Raw genomic sequence first — 21,808 nt, 5'->3', positions numbered from 1 at the left:
TACCCGGACAACGGATGTTTGAAGCACGTGACTGAAGATATAACTCAATTCATATCGTTGGAAGTTAGGAATGGAAGCAAAGTGACAATGGGAAATAATACCATTAAGAAGTGGTAGGTACATATATGATTGGCAACAAGAACATTTTTTTTATCGAGAATGTATTATTAGTTGAAGGCTTAAAACATAACTTCTTGAGTATTAGTCAATTTCATGATAAGGGTTATAGTGTTAAATTTTTTTCCTATAAGCTGCATTATAAGCCAAAATGAAATTCATGTGTTGTATGGAAATAGGATAAATAACATATACATGCTTGATTTAAACTTTGTTAAATCTTCTAATAATTTTTGTCTCAAAACAATCACTGACAAATAATAGTTATGGCATAGAAGACTTTGTCATGCAAACATGAAAAATCTTAGAAAGATTATCTAAAAAGAGTTTGTTAGAGGGATACATAAACTAGATTTCACTAAAAATCACCTATGTGATGCATGTCAATTAAGAAAATAGGTGAAGTCCTCATTTTATTCAATTAAAGATCTTAGAACTAGCAAATCACTAGAAGTCATACACATGCATCTTTTTGGAATGGTTAGCACTGTAAGTTTAGGAGGGAAGATATTTGAGTATGTAATCATTGATGATTATTCAAAATTCACTTAGGTTAAATTCTTATCACATAAGATTGAATCATTTGATGAATTTAAAAATTTTTCTACTTAGATTTAGAGAAAAGTATGGTAAAATTCTAGCAATTCAAAGTGATCATAGATGAGAGTTTCAAAATAAAAATTTTGAAGATTTTTATAAAAAACAAGGAATTAATCACAAATTTTCAGCACCTAGGACTCCTCAGCAAAATGGGGTTGTTGAAAAAAAATAGAACTTTGATGAAAGCGACTGGAGCAATATTGGCTGAATATTCACTTCTAAAATATTTTTGATCTGAAGCTGTTAGTACGTCTTGTTATGTTCTAAATATGGTGAACATTAGATCCAAGTTGAACAAGACACCCTATGAACTTCTTAAGGGGAGAACACCTAATCTTTCACATTTACATATTTTTGTAAGGTGTTCATTTATAATAATGGTAAAACTCCTTTAGAAAATTTTGATCCTAAATCTGATTAAGGAATTTTTCTAGGATATTATAGTATTGGCAAATCCTATAGGGTTTTTAATAAGAGGATTTTGGTATTTGAGGAGACCAAATATATTGTATTTGATAAATTTAAAAATTTCTGAAGAGCTAAGGTTGGAGGAAGAAAATATTGAAGATATCTCCCGAGAATTGAAAAGATAAATTTTGAAGAGAATATTGGAATTAAAAGTACATTGTCTAGATAATATAAATTTTCTTTTCTAAGAATCATCATAAAGAATTGATTTTAGGTGAACCAAATAAGAGTGTTAGAATTACGCATGGATTTAACAAAGAAGTTAACTACTCAACTTTTATATCAATAATTGAACCCACTAATATAAATCAAACACTTTCTGATGAATTTTGGATTTTTGTCATGTAGGAAAAATTGAATCAATTTGTTAGAAACGATGTTTGGGAATTGATTGAAATGCTTAAAGATCAAAGTGTTGTTGGAACTAAGTGTTTATTCAAAAATAAAATGAATGATTCAGATGAGATTAGAAATAAGGCAACATTTATGGCCAAGGAGTATAATCAAATAGAAGGAATTCATTTTGAAGAAACTGTTGCCCCAGTAGTTAGACTTGAAGCGATAAGGATATTACCAGCCTTTGCCTATTTTAAATATTATTTTAATTATTTCAAATGAATGTTAAGAATGTCTTTTTTAATGGGGTGATACAAGAGGATGTTTATGTTAAGCAACCTTTAGGTTTTGAAAATTCAAAATTTCCTAATCATGTGTTTAAATTGAAAAATGCATTGTATGGACTAAAATAGACACCTAGTGCTTGGTATGAGAGACAAAATACTTTCCTACTAAAAAAGTCATTTGTTAAAGGAGGTGTGGATACCACTCTCTTCTCAAAAGGGTAAAAGATGACACACTCAATGTTCAAATATATGTTGATTATATCTTATTTGGATCCACAAATAAAAATCTTTATGATGAATTTTTAAAGATGATAAGTAGTTAATTTGAGATGAGTTTGATGGGAGACTTAAATTACTTTTTTGGTTTTAGCATAAAATAAAATGAGGATAGAATATTTCTTAGCCAATCAAAGAATATTAAGAACATCCTCAAAAAATTTGAAATGGATAATGTTAAACTAGTGAGTACGCCAATGAGTTCCTCAGTGCAGTTAGATATAGACTCTAAAGAAAAATCTGTTGATCAAAAAAAATTTAGAGGAATAATTGGATCATTACTTTACTTAAATACTAGCAGACCAGATATCATATTTAGTGTTTGTTTGTGTGCTAGATTTCAAGCTGATCCAAATGGATCACATTTGACTGCTATTAAAAAAATTCTGTGATATCTTTTGAAAACTCAAAACTTAGAGATTTAGTATCTCAAACATAGCTCTTCTTTTAAAATCGTTGGATATTCTTATTCAGATATTGCAAGAAGTAAAAAATAGAATTCAGTAACCCTTTTTACTGCTGAAGTAGAATACATTATCTTAGGTAGTTGTGTGGCATAAGTTTTTTGGTTAAAATAACAAGTAATTGATTTAGGATTTTCTATTAGCATTATTCTAATTTTTTGTGATAATACAAGTGTCATATATATTTTAAATAATCATATTCAACATTCTAGAAACAAGCAAAAAAATATAAAGGCATCACTTCATTAGATATCATCTGGCTAAAAGAGAAATTGAATTACATCATATTGCTACTGAGAATCAACTTGCAAATATTTTCACAAAACCACTGGCTTTTGAAATGTTTAGTACATTAAGAATCAGATTATGTGTGATTGATATTAATATTTAAAATTGTAATTCTACAAATTGGATTTGTAATATATTTCATGTATGTTGATGTGTTTGGTTTATTTCTTTGTTTATTTGTTAGTGATTGTTTATTTCTCTAATTTGTGTTTATTTTTTCTTTAATTAGTATTATTTTTGTTTTTATTTTCATTGTTGCATGTCAAGGATCTTGGGTGATTTATTTTTTAATAGAATTTTTGTTTATCATGTCTTGAGTTTCATTTTAATTTGTATTAAACAAACCATTTTCATATTGTATGAATTATAAAGACTGTGTGTGATATTATTTTTTAGTTGAATAGATGAAAATGAGATTTTTTTTTCTTATCGTATTGTACGATGAATTTTTGTACTATACGATATATTATTTTTTCGTCTGTACGATTGGGAACGGTTTTCCAAATGTCTGTTATTTTTCATAGATCGTACGTATGAATTCCCATTTTTGTCTGTACGATCATATCATCAATTTTTCATGTAGACGGACCAAACTACCATAAACGATCATTATTATTCTCATCGTCCTGGACGAACAGATGTTCGTCTATACAATCATTTGATCAAAATGGTGTACGAAATGACTTCTCGGGAATGGCAGTTTACGAAAAGTCATTTTATTTTTGGCAATTTTCATTCGTATGTACGAAATTATTTTCGTTCTGTATGATTTTAAATTTGTACATACGACCAAATTTTTATACTATATGATAGGTTGTTTTTCTTAAAATTGAAAGGCATTCGATGGTTTTTCTTCACAATCTTCTTCAATATCAAACCATCTCGTGTACTAACTCTAGAAATGGCGAGCAGCAGCAAGCGCAAATGAACTTTCAATGCCTCTTCCTCTCATTCTAGCAAACTTGATGAGAATTTTCTCTCGAAAGACAATGAGGAAGTCTATGGTCGTTTCTTTGAAGCTAAGATTACCCAATCTCGTCTCCTGATTCAAAGAGACGTTAAACAAATATCACACTAGGATGACTTCATATGTGTTTAAGCTACGAGAAGAAATAACCAAGGAAGATTTAGGTACCTTCCTGAATCTTAGGACTGAAATGATTAGGGCGCACAATGACCTCTAGATCTGATTTCGACTGGTCTGAAATTAACCAAACTCTTAGAGGTGTTGCTCAAGTCAATCACCTATCTCATGTGTACACCCTGAACAAAAATGCTAGCATCATCCAGCATGTATTGAAAATTTTTATTATACCTAAAGCTAGTGATCATATCAACCTAACTCCTTTATTATCTACAGTCACATGCCTTATCATGACAAACACTACTATAGACGAAGCCCAATTGATTATAGACTATATCTATAAGCTTTCTGATATTGGATTTCCTAACAATAAGAGAAAAAAAATGTGGCTTTAGAATATTTGGTAGCCTGCATTCTAGAAAAGAAGTACAACTTTATTCATCCTAATTCACCTACTCAGCTTCCTATCTATCTTACCGATGCTTCTTTCTGTGCAATTTTTAACCGAGACCAATGAACTGAGAGAGAGGAATCTGATGGAGTACCTGCTCCTAAACCTAATTACTATTTCTATCAAAAAGTGGTCCAGCGTTTTGATAGACTTGAATCTCATTTTAATCAACATTTTGATCAAATTGAGACTCACCTAAACCAGCAGGATGCGAGGTACAATAAAGACATGGGGTGGATTAGAGGACAGTTCGACTATGTCAACACTCAAGTAGCTACGATCAATAGCTACTTTACGATGTTCACCCCTTAGCCACCTCCAAACCAGGGTCCCTCAGGATTTGAGTTGTGATTTTTTGTTATACTTATTATTGTCTTGTTTTTTTTTTATCTCATGTGATGGCTTTGCTATGTAGTATTTTTTCCTTTCTGGTATGATGTACTGGTTGTATGTGTTACATGTGCTTAATGGAATGATGTTTTGTCTTATGTTGAAATTATTCTTCTTTAATTGCTTTAAGTTTTTATAAACTAATCAAATATAGTTGATCTCTAGAATAAAATTTAAAAAACTCTACTCTACAAATTAATTTCCTTGCAAATTTTAATTTCTCAAAATTTTAAATTAAATTAGGGTTGAATGTAGATTAGAAGATCATCTTAATATTCTTATAGATAAATATTATTTAATTATAATTATTTCAAAATAGAAGTGCTATTTTTATTTTATTTTTTTCAATGTGTATACTTTTGTTAATTATTAGAATTTGTTTTAAGATTTCTTGATATTGGAAAGACCAAAAATATAAAAAGATGCACAAAGCATATCAGGCTTGAAAAGATGCACAAAATATGCCACAAGTTTAAAAAGATGTGTAATGTTCGCTAAAGTGAAAAGAAGCATAAAATTAGCCCAAACTAAAAAGAAGCAGAAAGTTGCCAAAAATTCAAAAGATGTGCAATGTTGTCGATTGAAAGTTTCATTAAGTTCTTTTCTTTATCTTTCTATCTCTTATTCAAATTCATTTAATCAATAATAAACTGCACTATTGAATTAGAAACTAATAAATCTTTATTTCATCAATTTCGTAATAATTATTTTTATTTGATATGTCTAAAACGAACTGTGAAATTGGTTGACTTTTCTTATCTTAATTATTCTTTGATTTAAAATTTGAGACATTTCTATTCGCATTAGGAAGTTAATATTGTCTTTGCAAATAATTTAAAATCTTTATCTTCATCATTTATTTAATTTATCAAAAGAAAATTATCTTTTCAAGAGGTACTTCCCTTTTTGTTGTTGACAAAATGATGAGTCATTAATTATTGTTTGATGTGTGTGTGATTATTTTTATGTGATTTACATGATGTATATATTGTGTGTTTTGTTGTATTTCATTAGTTATTGTTTGATGTTTGTATGATTATTTTTGTGTGATTTACGTGATATGTGTATTGTGTGTGTTTTATGGTATGTATGTTTTTTTATTTGTTATTGTTTTGATTTTCATTGGAATCTCTTGTTTTTAAATTGATCATTCATTGAGGGGGAAGCTTAGGAGAAAAATTGTCTTTTTTATTAACTCAAATAATAATTATTTTATCATCATCAAAAATAGGAATATTATCTTAGATTTCAAGATTAAGTTTTATATCATGTGACTTTTTGATGATACCAAAATATTATTGTTATGATTATTGTTTCTCCTAACATACATTGGATACATTTTCTTTGTGTTGTTTGTGTGCACTAATGTTTCAGGAAAATCATACTCCAGACTATCGAAAACTTCAAGATAGATTAAATTAGTATTTCTTGTAATAAAGCCTGTTATTTTTCTATTTTTCTTGAGTCTCAAAAATTATGATTGTAATTGGATAACTGTGCACACACACTGGGGGAATGTGTCAAAATTTAATATTTTAAAACTAATTATATTATACGATTTTTAAATCATACTAGACGATTTGTCATGGTAATTTCTCCAAAATGAAATTATTTAAATCATGCCTGGAAATTTTTTTTTGCAATTTTCATACTCGATAATGTTTCGTACAGACGACTCACAAAGTACGAAATGGGGACGTAACAGTTCGTCCCAACGAACCCATCATTTTTTGAATTGTTTGTAATGTTTCGTACATATGACTCACAGAGTACGAAATGGGTGCATACCAGTTCATCCCAAACGATCTCATATATTTTCGAACGGATCGTATTATATGATGTTGGGTTCGTACAAACGACTCTCAGAGTACGAAATGAAATCGTCCATGTTCGTATCAAATGAAGCATGAGTTGTTTAAACAGTTTGTATTGTACGATACATGGTTTGTACAGACGATTCATAGTGTATGAAATGGATTCGTACATAATCATACCGGACGAACTTGTTCAGTTTTGAACTGTTCGTACAGTATTATGTCAGTTCGTACAGACGACTGACATAATACAAAATCTTGTTCATACAGGATCGTACATGAATTTTTGAACTATTCGTGCATACGAAGTGCAATCAAATTATTCGATCTGAGTACGTTCCTGTTGAAATTTTTAGTTTTCCGGATAATTTTTCTTGTCTTTCATATATAAGTATCCTAAAAAACTGACACTTTAATAATATTGCTACGAATTTATTTTGAGAGTGGAAAAGGAGAATGTTTGGGAGAGAGTTTTAGGAGTGAAGGATGAGAGATCTTTTAAGAGAAAATTATGAGGGGATTCACAAGGTTGCCCAAAGGTAAGGATCTCTTGTTTAATCTTCAAGATTCTTCCTACTTCCATGAAGGCTCTTGAGAGAAGAATTTCAAAGAAGACAACGGTACTCTACCGTCACTAGGAGGGTGAGAAATGACGTTAGTACTCTGCCATCACCAAGAGGGTGAGAAAGGACGTTGGTACTCTGCCATCACCAGGAAGGTAAGAAATGATATTGGTACTCTGTCAACACAAGGAGGGTGAGAAAGGACGTTGGTACTCTGCCGCACCAGGTTGGTGGATGAGAGGTTTTGTAAGGGCTTATCCGCCTTGCTGTGTGAGCATAAAGATAGTCACTTTTGCTTTAGTGCAATACCTGAAGGAGTCTTCAAGAAGTGGACGTAGGTCTAGTTGGACCAAACCAGTATAAAATTTGGTATTCTTCTGTTCTTTTACTTTTTACTGTATTTTTTATTTTATGTACTTTAAATTATTGTGGTTAAAAATATTTTGTGAAAATATTAAATCAGTTTTCTAAAATTCAAGAGAATTTTAAATTATCAATTCACCCCCCTCTTGGTTAGCCTTGGGACAATTGTATTAGATTTAACAATATACTCAAACTTTCATGGCATGCAAACGCATGGGTAGGCAATTGTGCTTATGGACAAGTGCACATACACTATGATTAGAATGCTTTTGAAATCTTACTGCCCAATTCGATACATTCAATCATGACCATAGGTAATCAGGATGAGGAGCTAGATCATGATTAGGGAGGCATCAAATGATGGATGGCTAGTAATAAAAGAAGAATGAGAATGAATAATATGAAGTCCAACAATAAATAGAGAGGGAGAGGAAGTTAATATTTCAATTTTAAGTAATAATCCAAATAAAAGCCATGAACCCCTATTAAAATTTGTAAGACAACAAAGATAACATCAAATAATTTGAAATCAATTCTAATCCTATCCATATCCAAAATCTATTCAAAACAGATAATTCAAATATTTTTATACATAGAAATAAAACATTAAAATTATCTGTCACAAGAAGATGGTGGACTCTTAAGGTATTTAAATAAGTTTTATTTGTGTAGCAATAAACAGAAAATCATAAAAAAAAGAGGGGAAATTTTCAATTAATTACCTCCAATGGACTCTAGAAACCACAATAATGATACTTAATCAAATATCTCAAGGATATACTTTAAGTTTCTATATATAAGTATCACAATCAGATTGCATATCATTTGTCTAACCACAATTATCATTAATCTATTTATTTTTTAGACTATTGTATTTTTAAGGCATTTTAAGTGAATGAATTATGTCTAACCCAAATATAAGATGATGGTCTAATTTAATACTTAAATTTAGGTTTATTTTAATGATGCTTTTCGTAATAAATATAATACAAATGATTCAAATGTATTAGCCTAACCACATAGCAACTAACTTCTTTAAAAAGAAATATACTAAGAGTTTTTTAATTAGTTGCAACATTAAGCTATGTTATTTAGATAAATAGCAACCATGTTTTGATTAAAAAAAGTAAAAACACATAATTTGCTCCATCTTTCAAATATTACACCCTATCATTGTGGCTGACCCTTGGTTCAATCTCAATAAGTTAGACTAATAATTGACACAGGCTGGACATTCAATCGTATAGTGCCTAACCCTTGGTTTAACCTCAGTGGGCTAGACTAATAACTAAAATAATGGAGGTGGCGCATTCAATCTTACATAGCTTGTCACTAAAGGTGCGAAGAAAGTTTCGTGATGCTTGACAGACAACAAAGTCTGATATTGCCAAACCGTAGCAAACTTAAGTTACCTTCATAGGCTGCAAATTTTTAGATGGTCAATGCATAGAAAAATAATCAAAACTAGTAAAAATTGGCCTCCTAGCATGAAAAATGGTAGAAGTTAAGGTTTGGTTGACAATGACAACAAGACATCAACAAGGCCAGTAAGCTGAAATTCTATTTATTTTTCTATCATAGTCTACATCTTTTTCTCCACACGCACCATAGAAGATCATTGAGCAACAACATAGACAAGGAGGCATCATTGTAGAGCATTGAAAAACCAAGGCAAGGATGTGGCTGTGACAACCTATTAGCATCCATCGGCAATTAAAAATGAGGTAAAGGCATCTCAACTAGGATGGAGATGGTAATGTTAGCTAAATCTACATTAAAGGTTTTACCTTCTATTCTTCAAATAAGGAGGACATATATGTAAATCCGTAACATTTAAGTGTCATGCATGTAAATTACCCAATATAACGAGTATAAGGATTTGTGTATTCCAAGGAAAAGAACAATTTATAAACATAATCATAAAGAAAAAGTGCCAAAAAGTCACTCATGCACACAAACAAACACAATCGAAAGGACAATCACTGTGAAAAGGTTATGTTTAGCCTAGAGACAGGTATGTTTACTGACTGCACTTACAAATGAGTTACTCTCTTTGAATGTAAGTCGCATGTCACTCCTCTCCACTTGCAAGGATCAGGATCCTCTTGATTCCATTGGAGAAAGATACCATCAGAACCAACAATTGCTGACTTAAAACTAAGAAGTGCTGCACCTGTAAAAAAAATGTTACACGTTTCTAATTCCCACACATGGCTGGAAAGGAGGAAGAAAATGTCTATGAGGGTTTTAACTTAAATTCCACCTTCTCTTACCATCTGAATTGATAGCACAGTTTATCCTCACTGCAAAATAAACTAATAATATAGAACCAAGTTGCTGTTTCCAATAGTTGATCATATGCAAGCCCATCAAGATGCATGTCAAATGCAACAGGCAATTGAAATTAATCCTCCAAAAAAAGATTGTAGGGTGTGGCCTGCAGATAGTTATTACCCATCATAGTCATGATCACCATCCAACTGCTCAAGAAAGAAACTTTACATGAGGAAAAGAAAAGAAAAAAAATAAAGGATGAGACAATTACTAAGCATATAATCAAAAAGATTATAAGCTTCTACTGCTTAATACCGAAATAATTATTCTAATTCGTGCAAAAGCTACCATAACCATACAAGAATCGATTTAAGTGGAAATTAGAGACAAGATTTAAATGAATAAAAAAGCATCGTTGAAAAATTAGAACATACTATAAATGAATAAAAAAGCTACCATGACCTACACTTGACCTTCAAAGTTTGAACATAGCTTACAGAAAGGTTTACATAAAAACTTTCTTCATCAAATGCGTTGAAAAATTAATGGAAATAGAAGACTAGAAAACATAAATTTAACAATCATTTTAATTTGTGTGATGATCCAAAAGCAAGGAGATATGACTCAATTTTTTTAAATTTCTATTTGTTGGAGGGAGCCTTATTTCCAAGTAATTAAATTATAAAATGTGGTCCGCATATTGTTTTGTTTCCAACAATAAAAAGTCTTTATCCCACTACGTAGGTTCGGCTACATGTATCCTTTTACTACATTGTGTCCTATTAAGAATCAAATTCTCATTTAATCTAATAAAAGTAGAATGCTTGCTTTCCATGCTGAAAAAAATATAGTCATTAAGATGCAAAAGTTCACCTTAACATGCAACAAGCTTATGATAACATAAGCTCATATCATCATCATCAACATTAGCATTCTCCTAAGTGATATGACTAGCTTTATTTCCCTTCAATGTCATGAAGCATATAAGCAGCTTCTCATAGATGGACACAGATATCTCTGATTCATCAAGATTAATTCAAACACAGTTGAAATAAAATTAGAGCTTCTCCTTCACATGATAGGGTTCAACACAGTTACCTCGCAATTGTACAAGCTGAGCTAAGAGTGCCAAAGGGATCAAAAGAAGAATACAATCAACATTTAGGCTTCGTTTGGGACGGCTTTCTTCCTGCTTCTTAAAGCAACTTTCAAGTACAAAAATTAAAACTTTTGTAACAGAAAGCTGCTTTAAGAAGCAGTAAACAAGCCGTCCCAAACGAAGCATTAGTAATTGATACCAATTATGCACTCTTTTAACCTTCAAATAATTGTGATGTTCTGGTAGATAATAATGATTCATACAATTTTTACAAAGAACTCCAAATACCATAATTAGATCATAAATTAAATGTTTTTTAATGCTTTCACTGCACTTATCTTTAAGGCTAGAATCATTTCCTGTATTTTTTTGGGGAAACCTCAGGAGGTTGACCACCTCTGCACATTTGGCTGATACTAAAGAAATTTTTTATTTGCACCAATAAACTTGTTTGGACCCTTCTGGCTGATGCTAAAAAAATTTTCAGTTTGCAACAATAAAAATTGTATTCGACCACGTCAAGGAAGCATTGCAAGTACATCTAACAGTCCAAACTGTTTTAAGCTGTTTTGATGATCAGCTTGTTACTTCAGAAGAAGGCATAAGGTAGAGGAACAAAGTTCAGACAAGAAAACATTATCTTCAACTTGTCACTTCAGAAGATGGCATAAGGTAGAGGAACAAAGTTCAGACAAGAAAAAATTATCTTTAACTGGACTTAGAACCTTGTAGGATTCAGGAATAATGCTTACATGTTTTTTACGAAATGTATGGAAATAGCCTGAAAACCCCTGCTTACTTAACTGAACCAATTGACCCGGTTTTTCACAAGAAACTCCCACTTACCAGCATAAATTTAACTACAGTTTACGAGGAGAACTCATAAACATTCAATAAGCCCTGAATACCCTCTCTCCCCACAATAAACTTACAAGAGGTAGTGCGCCCACCAACAAACAACACAGTCACGCCGCACGATAGCTCGGACAAATCTTAAACACACCCAACGTTGTGACAGAGGACATTAATATGCCGAATTTCAATCCTGTACAGAACAATCTACGCAACAGGCGCAATGGATAGTACAGATGAACAAAACCAGCTAAGTTAATCATTCTACTATACCAATTCGACGCAATCTGCGAGAAACTTCAGCAGCATAGGCTGAAAACTGTTCAAGAATGCTCACAGCAGCTTACCCTGCATCCGATGTGTGTAGTGATTCAGAAAAAACGCGATGAACAATGAAATGCAGGAATGTGGACGCAAGGTAGGTAGAACCCCAGATTTACTCAGCCAGAAGATAAAGTAATAAGAATGGAGCAGAAGAGACGTGGATTCACCGGATTTGCGTGTGGGGGGAACGACTTCCCTCGGTTGTAGACTGAAATGAAGGGGAGAGAGAGAGGGGAGCGGACGTCGCAGCGCTCGCGAGACGGTTCGCACGTGTGACCGACGGTGGAATCAGTGGCCAGGCATGCGTGCGAATCGAGTCCCGCATGCCTAGTGGCTGGCCTATCAGAAATTATTTGGTACGAACTGCGAAGTTCTAAAATAGTTCCGCGTTCTTGACTTACACTTTTTGTTTTTTTTTTTTTTTTTTAAGAATTGCAAAATTGCATTAAGAATCGAAGATCAAAACTATTACAAACAACTCAAGAAAAAGCAACCTCATATTCCTTCTTCAGTTGACTAGATAATGTATAAGGAATATAATGAGAAAAAGAATCAAAACAAAAGTTATACTGTAAAGCAATAGTTGCACACAAATCAGCAACTTTATTGCAATTCCTAGATATGTGATGGAAAATAACCTTGTTGAAGTCGTGGAGGAAATTAATCTTCTAGGAAACCTGGTCAGAGGCGTTGGGCTTAGTCACGGTATCATGAAGATACTTGATAACGTTGTAGTTATCACCCTCTATTATTAATCATTTACAATCGAATTTCCAGTCTTGAACGAAGTCCTTTAAATCGAAAACAGCTTCCATTTCAAGTTGATTAATATCCCAATGAAGTTTTTGCCTTCCAAATGCAAGAAGTAAGCAACCTTTGGAGTCCCGAGCCACTCCACCAATACTGGCCAAATTTGAATCCAGCAGTGATGAGTCAACGTTGATTTTGATCCAGTCTAGTGGTGGGGGATGCCATGAAGTTACGAACTCCCTAAGGAGATTAGCATCCCAGTTAACTAGCAATGGAAATTTGCTTGTAGCAGTGAATAAGACGTTGGCATCTATCACAGGAACAGGAATAGCTGGATTACAGTGTTTTTTATCATTCCTGCAATTCCAAGAATAGTATACCGCAGTGCGGTAAAGCTTAACAGTGTCTAAACTAGTGCTGGAAAGTATTTTTAAATGCTGGAAACAATTCGTGAGAGAGCTAAACCGTGGAATAATTATTCCCCAGGATCTCAACTTGCATAAGATTTCAGATAAAGATTTGCAATGAATCAGAATATGATCACAGTTCTCAATAGCAGGGCAACCGTAAGCACAGTGATCACTAATGCTGAGCTTTCTATATTTCAAGAATTCATTCGTAGGTATAGCAAACCTACTTAATCTCCACCAAAAGAGTGCCATCCTTGGTTTTAGCTTCAATTTCCATAGCCAATTTGCAAACCCATAATCATCTATGGTTTTATGAAACTTGATAGCTTCAGAATAAGCCAACGAAGTAATAGACTTACCAGAATGCTGGTAAAGAAGCTCCATATAATCACCATCCCCCTCATGGATCACGCATTGGTGGATAATGAGGTTAACCAAATCAGTGTTGAAGTAACGGCTGAGCACCAATAAATTCCTATGGCCATCATCAAGGATAAAATTTTGTAACGTTAGACTTTCCAAACCAATACAATCAGCAAGTGTAGGCCATTTGTTGAAACATTTATCTAGCAACCAAATGTCATTCATGACACTAATGTTAGCACCATTAACAATGTTCCACCTAACTATAGGTTTAAGAAAGGAAACTCCATTAGAAATAATGGAATGGGCAGCAGAATGGCCTTTTTTAGTCTTACCACTCCAAATGGCGGAACCATACTTAGCAGTCAAGCACCTAAACAACAGAGAAGTGGGGTTCTGGTATAGCCTCCAAGCTAATCGAGCTCTTAAGGGACCAACTCTCACAACAGAAGAATGCATGCCCAGGCCTCCACTAGCTCTAGGAATACATAACTCATGCCAAGCAATGTAATGTAGTCCCTTAGTTTCAGAATTCTGGTGCCAAATAAAATCACGGCAGATACGGTCCAGCTCATACAGAATTTTCTTGGGGATTAAGGAATAAACAAAAGTTGGCAGTGAGAGTAAGGAAGATTTAGCCAGAGTCAGCCTTCCAGCAATAGATAGAAAACGAGCTCCCCAAGAATTGAGCTTCTCTAGTGCATGATCAATTACAAAATGAAAGTCGTTCTTGACCAGTCTCCTCAAGGCAATTTTAATAACCAGGTAATTAAGCTCTTTGACAGTTTTGAAGCCAGATTTTTTTCCAAGCTTGCGTTTCAAGGATGGCTTAAAAGAGTTCCCAAAGATGATTTGAGACTTGTTCTGATTAATGCCTTGCCCAATCCAGCCACAATACTCATTAATTAAGCTCATCATCACGTGAAGTTGAGAAGTGGTAGCAGACCCAAACAGCAAGATATCGTCGGCATAGAGTAGGTGCATAATTTTTGGAGCTCTGGAAGAAGTTTGGATGCCAATTTGAAGGCCTCTTTGCTCAATTAAACTAGATAGAAGCTGTGAACACATGATGAAAAGATAAGGCGACATGGGGCAGCCTTGCCTAAAGCCACTCTTGGCTTCAATCCATCTAGTTCCTTTACCATTCAAAAGAATATAGAACCGAACATTAGTGACACATTCCAAAATGAGGATTTAGAATTTTTTTGGGAAACCAAACCAGGAAAGAACATTATCCAATGTTTTCCAACACATACTATCAAAATATTGATCCATGTCAAGCTTGACAGCCATATAACCCTTCTTATTTTTTGAAATCCTGAACTTGTTAAAGATCTCTAAAGAAAGAAGGCAGTGGTCTGACATGGATCTACCCGGAACATAGGCAACTTGCTCCTCATAGATGAGCTTGGGAATACAAATCTTAATTCTGTTAACTAACATTGTGGCAGCAATTTTATATATAGTTTGACAAAGGCTAATTGGAAAAAAATTGGAAGGAGTTACCGGAGAGTTGATTTTTGGAATAAGAACAATCATTGTATCCTTCCAATCACCGTTCATGCATCCAGTAGTGAAAAACTGCTTGACAGCTCTCCAAGTAGAGTCTTTGACGATGTCCCAATAGAATTTAAAGAATGAAGAAGTAGAACCATCCAAGCCCGGGGATTTATTTGATCCTTGCTGAAAGACCTCAGCTTGCATAACATTCTCATTCATTGCTTTATTGATTTCAGCTGTCTTGGCTGTTGAAAGATCTGGACATATCAGTTTCAAGTGCCCAATTTTGGCACAATTAAAACAGAAAGAGGATAGTTTTTCATATTCTACTTTCTGAAAAAATCTGCCTCCCAATCCATCAACCCATATACCCGCGGGTAGTTTGGTTTCAAGGTCTATACGAACACAAACTCGTGCATATTCCTTTTTGCTTCAACTAAAAGAATTACCATCAAAGAACAAGGGTGTACCAATTCTAGAAGCTATTATGGCAATGTTAATTTCATTCCATCAATACAAAGGCATATGCGGGAAGCGAATCTAGACAGGTGCAGTTAGTCCTTTTTAAAAATAAAGGAGAAAACGAGGGTGACCATTTGTCCAAGCCGACGATATGTCCTCCAATGTACCAAGGCCCCCCACTGAGAACTTCCTCCATGGATGTAGTAGATTTAAATGAACAAAGAATCCAATTCATTCCCAAGGAGGTTAGATGAAAATTACCAAACCTTTTCCATTGCTTGCGTAACTCAATGCTACAAGTGGAGAATGGAATGTTCTTTCCCAAAACCTTCATCACCACTGAATTAGAAAGAATTTGAGAATTGTTGATTTCCTGATCCGTATTCAATTTAACTGCTATCCCGTCAGAAGACATAACAGTGGAGTTTGAATCAAAGTTAATTTAATGCGCTGCGGCTTAGACCAAGCATTAAGAAAGGAGGCCTTCGGGTTACCTATTTCATCTACATGTTTTGTTTCTGATGAAACAGAGTCAAAGAGATTAATAGAATCGTTAACCGGATCCAAAGGTTTGGATGAAATATTGTGAATATCAGAGCAATCAGGAAGATTTCTCTCATTATTAAGATTAGCGTTCTTGTTCGTAGAAACAGGAGCACCATGCTCCAAAGAACCAAAGATTAAGTTCGACGCAACAGAGTTATCATCTGTAAACTTTCTATCCTTGCTTCTAAAAGCAGAAGCCAAAGGATCGATCAAACCCTTACCCTTTCCATCAGAGGATGATTGAGGTAAGACAGAACACAAGAATCAGATCTTTCCCTAATGACTAAGGGTTTAAATTCCGATCTTGAAATCGGAAGATCACCCAAAACAGATGGTCGCGCCGGAGATGAACGCTCAGAAGAACTCAGAGGAACAGCACAGGGAAACATATCAGGAGGATCGGAAGGCGGACGGCTGGAGGCCGCCATGGCCGGAAGAAGAAAAACTGCGAAAACCCGAAGATTCAAACTTTCTCTCTCTAGAAACCAAAGCGGGAGCTTCTCTCTCTAGAAATCGAAACCGACTTACACTTTTTGTAAGAAGGTTTAAAGTTGACGTTCAATTTAAGGAAAAAATTCTTAAAATTTTTCAAATTCAAATATTTAGGGTTTCTGATATTGTTCCGAAAGAAATACACGAGGAACAATGTTGCTATATTTGTGGAGATGAAATTCTCACAAGACACGAATATGAAAGGATGTATGGAAATGTTTAGGAATCAGAAGTTAATTTTGTCAGAACTACTGAGGGTTTCTACTTGTCAGTAAATTTCTATCTCATCCTAGGTTGTTTTAAGGGTTTTCAAATTTTTTTAATTTGTCAAAGTTCTTAAACAAAGTTGTATAGAAAAAGCACAATAATGATCAGTACAAGGGCATACAAGTGTGTAGGAAAATCACATCAAAGCTGAGCAGTACATGTTTACTATTCTGAAAGACATGGCAGAAAAATATATACTTGATTTTAGATGGCAAGATAAAAATCCATAAGTTTATTGGAAATAAATAAGGTGGCTTTGCAAAAAAAAAAAAAGATCAACTAAAGAGTAGGCCTAAAGAAATCACTAATGTAAGACTAAAGGGCCATTGAGAAAAGAAGAAGAAGCCTAAGAGTAAGATTTAATATCCTCGTTGTTTTCTTTTCATTATATATGATGAGGCAATATATATTTTTCTAAGCCTAATTTTTTCAACAGAGAAACCTACCCTAAGTGAAAAACAGTAGAAAAGGAAAATCCTTCAACACAAATGAACTTCTCAAGCATGCTCGAATTCTTCATTCAGGAATTAATAACCAGATAGCTAGGGCCTAAGTGTTTGAATAGTTGCTATTTGAATGAGTTATATTTATGCAACTTATGTAGTTTTGATGATTCCAAACATTATTGTTCAAATGTATAGTTATCTCCTAACAATTTCAGAAGATTTGCAATTTACTGGACTCAACACTAAGTACATTAGAATGATTGTGGATGTTATTTCTTCAAAAATGCACTTGTAATTACTTTTAATTGTAATGACTAATGATTGTTTATTAAAAAAATATAACTTTGTATTAAACTTAATATTTGTATTAAATTTCTTGTAATAAAATTTGATTTTTTTTAATTAAGTTCATGCTACTAACCTTTTTTCACTAAGTATTACTTTAGCTCATGCTAGAAATATTTTTTACAAAATATAGTACTTTAGATCATGGTGTAAAGTTTTAACACTAATAAAAGAGTAAAAGTGAATCTAAAGTGCAACAAAAGTGCAGTAAAAGCGTAGCGAAACACAGATGTCATTTTTTAGAAAATATTTCTTAAAAGCTCTTTTATTGCACTTTTACTGTGCTTTTGCTGGTCTTTTAATTTGCTTTCAATGCAGCTTAGTTGCACTTTTGTTGTGTTTTATCAATAAGTGTTCAATATAGTTTAATTTTATATGGAAAATTTTTGAAATTGTATGTCTTTTCAAAATTATTAAAAATACTAATAAAATTCTATAGAAATTCACTTTACTGTTTATTATGCTTTCATTGTGCTTTTATTTAGCATTATATATGCTTTGATTGTGTTTTATCTATGTTTTTTATGTGTTTTATATGTAAGTGTTTTTTAATATCCCTTTTTCTCGTGTGTAGCATGGAGGAGTTTAGAAGGCAATGGAGCAAATTTGGCAACTTTCACTTAACAACTTTGGGGTTGGATTGGATCATATATTCCTTTAAGTCAGCCGAAGTTATGTAAGAAGTTCTCAGTGGTGGCCCATGGTAAGTTGGGGGTCACATTGTAGGTATAGACAAATGGTCTCCATTTTTTTCACCGTTATCTTTAAAAGGTTTAACTACTCCGGTTTGGATTCGTTTGCCTCTTCTACATTTGTACTGTTGGGATGAAGTTAATATTGCTAAAATTGATTCAAAAGTTAGAACACTTATGTATTTAGATGGAAATTCCTTTAAATGGGGAAAGAGGGAATTTTCCCGTGCTTGTGTTCGTATTAATTTTGAATCCAAATTACCTCTGGGAATTTGGTTTGATGGATTGGGTGGGAGATTTTTTCAAAAGGTTGAATATGAGAAGATTACTTCATTTTGTTTTCATTGTGTTAAGATTCAGCATTTGAAATCATAATGCAATGTACTTCATGCTCAAGAAGATAATGCTAAAGGTATTAACAAAAGCTCGTTGGAATTTACATTTGAGGATCATGAAGCTTCAATCTTTAATCATCAAAAGGAGGAATATGGACCATGGATGCATGTGAAATTTAGAAATAAAATATTCAAGAGGTGGAGAAGGGAAGGTGGTTCAAACTGAAGGAATTGAATAAGGAGAAGGCTGTCAATCAAAAATCCTATGAAGTACAATCTGAGAATAATATTCAATATGATAGAGTGGAGAATGTGGAAAAAAAATATTGAAGGGAATAAAAACTGGGATAGTTTAAAGCCTGATATTTGTGTGGAGAACAGATTTGATATGTTGGCTGAAGATATTGAAGATGCACCTGTTGTTATTCATGATGATATTCCTGAAAATATGAATGATCCTATAAATAAAGATTCAGGTCTAGTTGATGTTGGTTCTAGTGATCCTAATGAAGATATAATTGAACTTACAACTTCTTCAAATAATGATAGAAAATTTAAAGTTGTTGTTACTCCTACTTCTGAAGGAAATAATTCTGATGTTACAATTGCTAAATTTGGAGTGAAAGAATAACTGGTTTCTAATAATGGCATGCCATGTGTTACTAAACAAAAATTAAATTATCAGCTTAAACTTTTGGAACCAATTGAAGTTATTCCTATAAAAAGAAGGGGAGAAGGGAAATGTGAAGAAGATAGGTGGGGACTCTTCCCCTTTATGTAATTAATGTCTTCATTTGTGTTTTGGAAATATAGAGAGGCTAAAAAGAAGGAAGCCTCTCTATATCTTAGAGAGATGGTGAAAGATAATGATGTTTTCTTTATTGGGTTATCTAAAACCACGTTATCTAGTATTGATAGAAGTAATGTTAATAGAATTAATGGGAGTGACTGGGTTTTTTTCATCATCCGGAGGAAGGTACTTCTGGTGGTATTTTGGTGCTTTGGGATAAGAATGATGTGTCTTTTAGAGTGGTGGAGCATTCTTCCCAATTGGTTTTTGAGGTTCTTGATACTGATAGTAGGGGGTGCTGGAATGTTTATACGGAGTATGGGAATGAGGAGTTTCATGCTATAAGGAGCCTTTGGGAAAGTCTTGAGAGGCTTGTTGTGGGAAGTGTTCCTCCCATAGTGGGAGGGGACTTTAATTGTCTTTTATCCAAATAAGATAAAAGGGGTGGAAAATGATTTATTATGTCTCAAGGTTCGAAGTAAATGAAATTTTTTATGGAAAATAATGACATTCATGATGTGGGTGTTGTTGGACCAAGGTTTACTTGGTGTAACAATAAAGAACGTGGTGCTAGAATTTGGGAAAGACTTGACAGATGTTTGTTGAATTTGCATACCTTGCAAATGGCCCCATTGGCAATGATTAAACATCTAGCAAGGGTGTCATCTGATCATTGTCCCATTGTTTTTAAATTTGATGAGGTGCAATGGTTCCATTCTAAGAATTTCAAATTTGAAGATACTTGGAAGTCTTACCTTGCTACATGGAGTATTGTTACTAAGGCTTGGGAAAAAAAAGAATTTGGTAATGTAGCTGATATTCTTACAGGAAACTTTGAAGAACTCTAAAGGCTTTATATTACTGGAATAAAAACAAATGCAAAAAACTAAGCTTGCTTAAGGAAGAATTGAAAGATGACATTTTGAAGTTACAATTGGAGGAAGAAAGTGAAGGATGGGTTAGTCTAGAGAAATTGAAATTGCTTTGTGGCAAAGTCATGGCTTAATGCTACCTTAGGTAGATTGTCTACATGGTGGAATCAAAGGGCCAAGGCAAATTGGATTGTGGAAGGTGATTCTAATTCAAAATTCTTTCATGATTATGCTTCTTCTAGAAGAAATGGGAATTTTATTGGACAAATTAAAGATGAAGATAATATATTAGTGGAAGACATGGAGCTGATTGAAGCTGTTTTTCTAAGATTTTTTTAGAAGAATTGACATTTCAGAACTTGTAATTTGCTGAATTGGCCAACAGTTAAAGAAGAACAAAGAATAAATTCAGGTGAAATTGAATTGTTAACTGCAAAATTCACTGAGGAGGAGTTTACTACAACAGTTTTTCAGCAAGGAAGTAACAAATCTCCTGGATTGGATGGAAGCACTGCTTCTTTTTTCAAGTTCTATTGGAAGATTGTAAACGATGCAACGTAGAAAGCAATTGATGGTTTCTTCAAGACTAGTGTGATGCATGAAGCTTGGAAGAATACCATGACAGTTCTTATTCCAAAATTAAAAAATCTGGTATTGCCACCTAACTTACGTCCAATTAGTCTTTGTCAAACTATTTACAAGTTTGTTATAACTATGATTGTGAATAGATTGAAGTGTTGTATCTCTAAAATTATTTTTGAAAAACAAGTTTCATTCATTCCAGAAATATCTATATTTGATCATTTGTTGTTAGCTCATCAAAATTGTAATAAATTCATAATTAAAAAAAAAAAGAATGGTTTGATGGCGGTCAAATTGGATAGGGAGTAGGCTTATGACAGTATGGGATGGTTGGCTTTGTAAAATGTTTTAAAATGGTTTGGATTTCGAACCATGATTTCTAATCTTATTATGGAATGTGTTGTGAATGTGAGATTTTTTATCATTTTGAATGGTAAGAACACTAAATGAATTGAAGCTAAAAGTGGTTTTCGATAAGGATGTTCTATACCCCCCTATTTATTCATTATATGTTCACAACTCTTATCAAATGCAATTAATCAAGAGGGGCTTGAATTGGGAATTCAGATTTCTCCAAGAGCTATGAAAATTACTCACCTTTTATATGCAGATGATGTGTTATTATTTGGGATAGCTTCTACAAGGTTGGTTCAAGTTATGATGAGTATATTTACTAATTTTTGTGGATGGACTGGACAGAAGATCAACAAAGCGAAGTCACAAATTTTGTTTGGAAAATCTGTTAGAGCTTACATAAAAAGAAAATTGCAAGGAAATGGGCTTCAAAATGGTTAATGAGCTGCAATACCTGGGATCAAGATTGTTCTTCATGTTAAGAGAGTTGCTATTTTGCATGTTTTACATTCTTGGAACTTGTATTACTTTGATGATTTCAATTATTATTGT

General features: G+C 33.2%; 2 protein-coding genes across 11 annotated transcripts in view; both read right to left on the bottom strand.

Annotated features, from left to right (window-relative positions):
• Positions 1-12,410, bottom strand: part of LOC110101294 (LRR receptor-like serine/threonine-protein kinase FEI 1) — a 116,037-nt gene extending 103,627 nt beyond the window's left edge. Inside the window, exons 1-4 of one of the 10 annotated variants that reach the window (XM_028696184.1) lie at positions 12,156-12,409; positions 12,000-12,074; positions 9,775-9,981; positions 9,539-9,674 (exon numbers count right to left, since the gene is read on the bottom strand). In XM_028696184.1, coding sequence (XP_028552017.1) covers positions 9,539-9,674; positions 9,775-9,871 — 233 coding nt within the window. In that variant the 5' untranslated portion in view covers positions 9,872-9,981; positions 12,000-12,074; positions 12,156-12,409. Of the gene's footprint in view, positions 1-9,538; positions 9,675-9,764; positions 9,982-11,999 lie in introns of those variants that run through there. The other 9 variants (XM_028696186.1, XM_020829252.2, XM_020829448.2 and 6 more) reach the window with 9 other exon arrangements.
• A 395-nt stretch (positions 12,411-12,805) lies between these two features.
• LOC110101664 lies at positions 12,806-16,509 on the bottom strand. The gene is made up of 5 exons (XM_020829693.1): positions 16,411-16,509; positions 16,030-16,303; positions 15,080-15,318; positions 14,830-14,980; positions 12,806-14,709 (listed from the first exon to the last, which is right to left on the bottom strand). Exons 1-5 carry the CDS (start codon positions 16,507-16,509, stop codon positions 12,806-12,808), a joined length of 2,667 nt encoding a protein of 888 aa, XP_020685352.1.
• Positions 16,510-21,808: the final 5,299 nt, after the last annotated feature.

Source organism: Dendrobium catenatum, unplaced genomic scaffold (assembly GCF_001605985.2).
Source record: "Dendrobium catenatum unplaced genomic scaffold, ASM160598v2 fragScaff_scaffold_716, whole genome shotgun sequence".
In the NCBI taxonomy this organism is placed as follows: domain Eukaryota; kingdom Viridiplantae; phylum Streptophyta; class Magnoliopsida; order Asparagales; family Orchidaceae; genus Dendrobium; species Dendrobium catenatum.
This window is presented reverse-complemented; position numbering and strand designations above follow the sequence as displayed.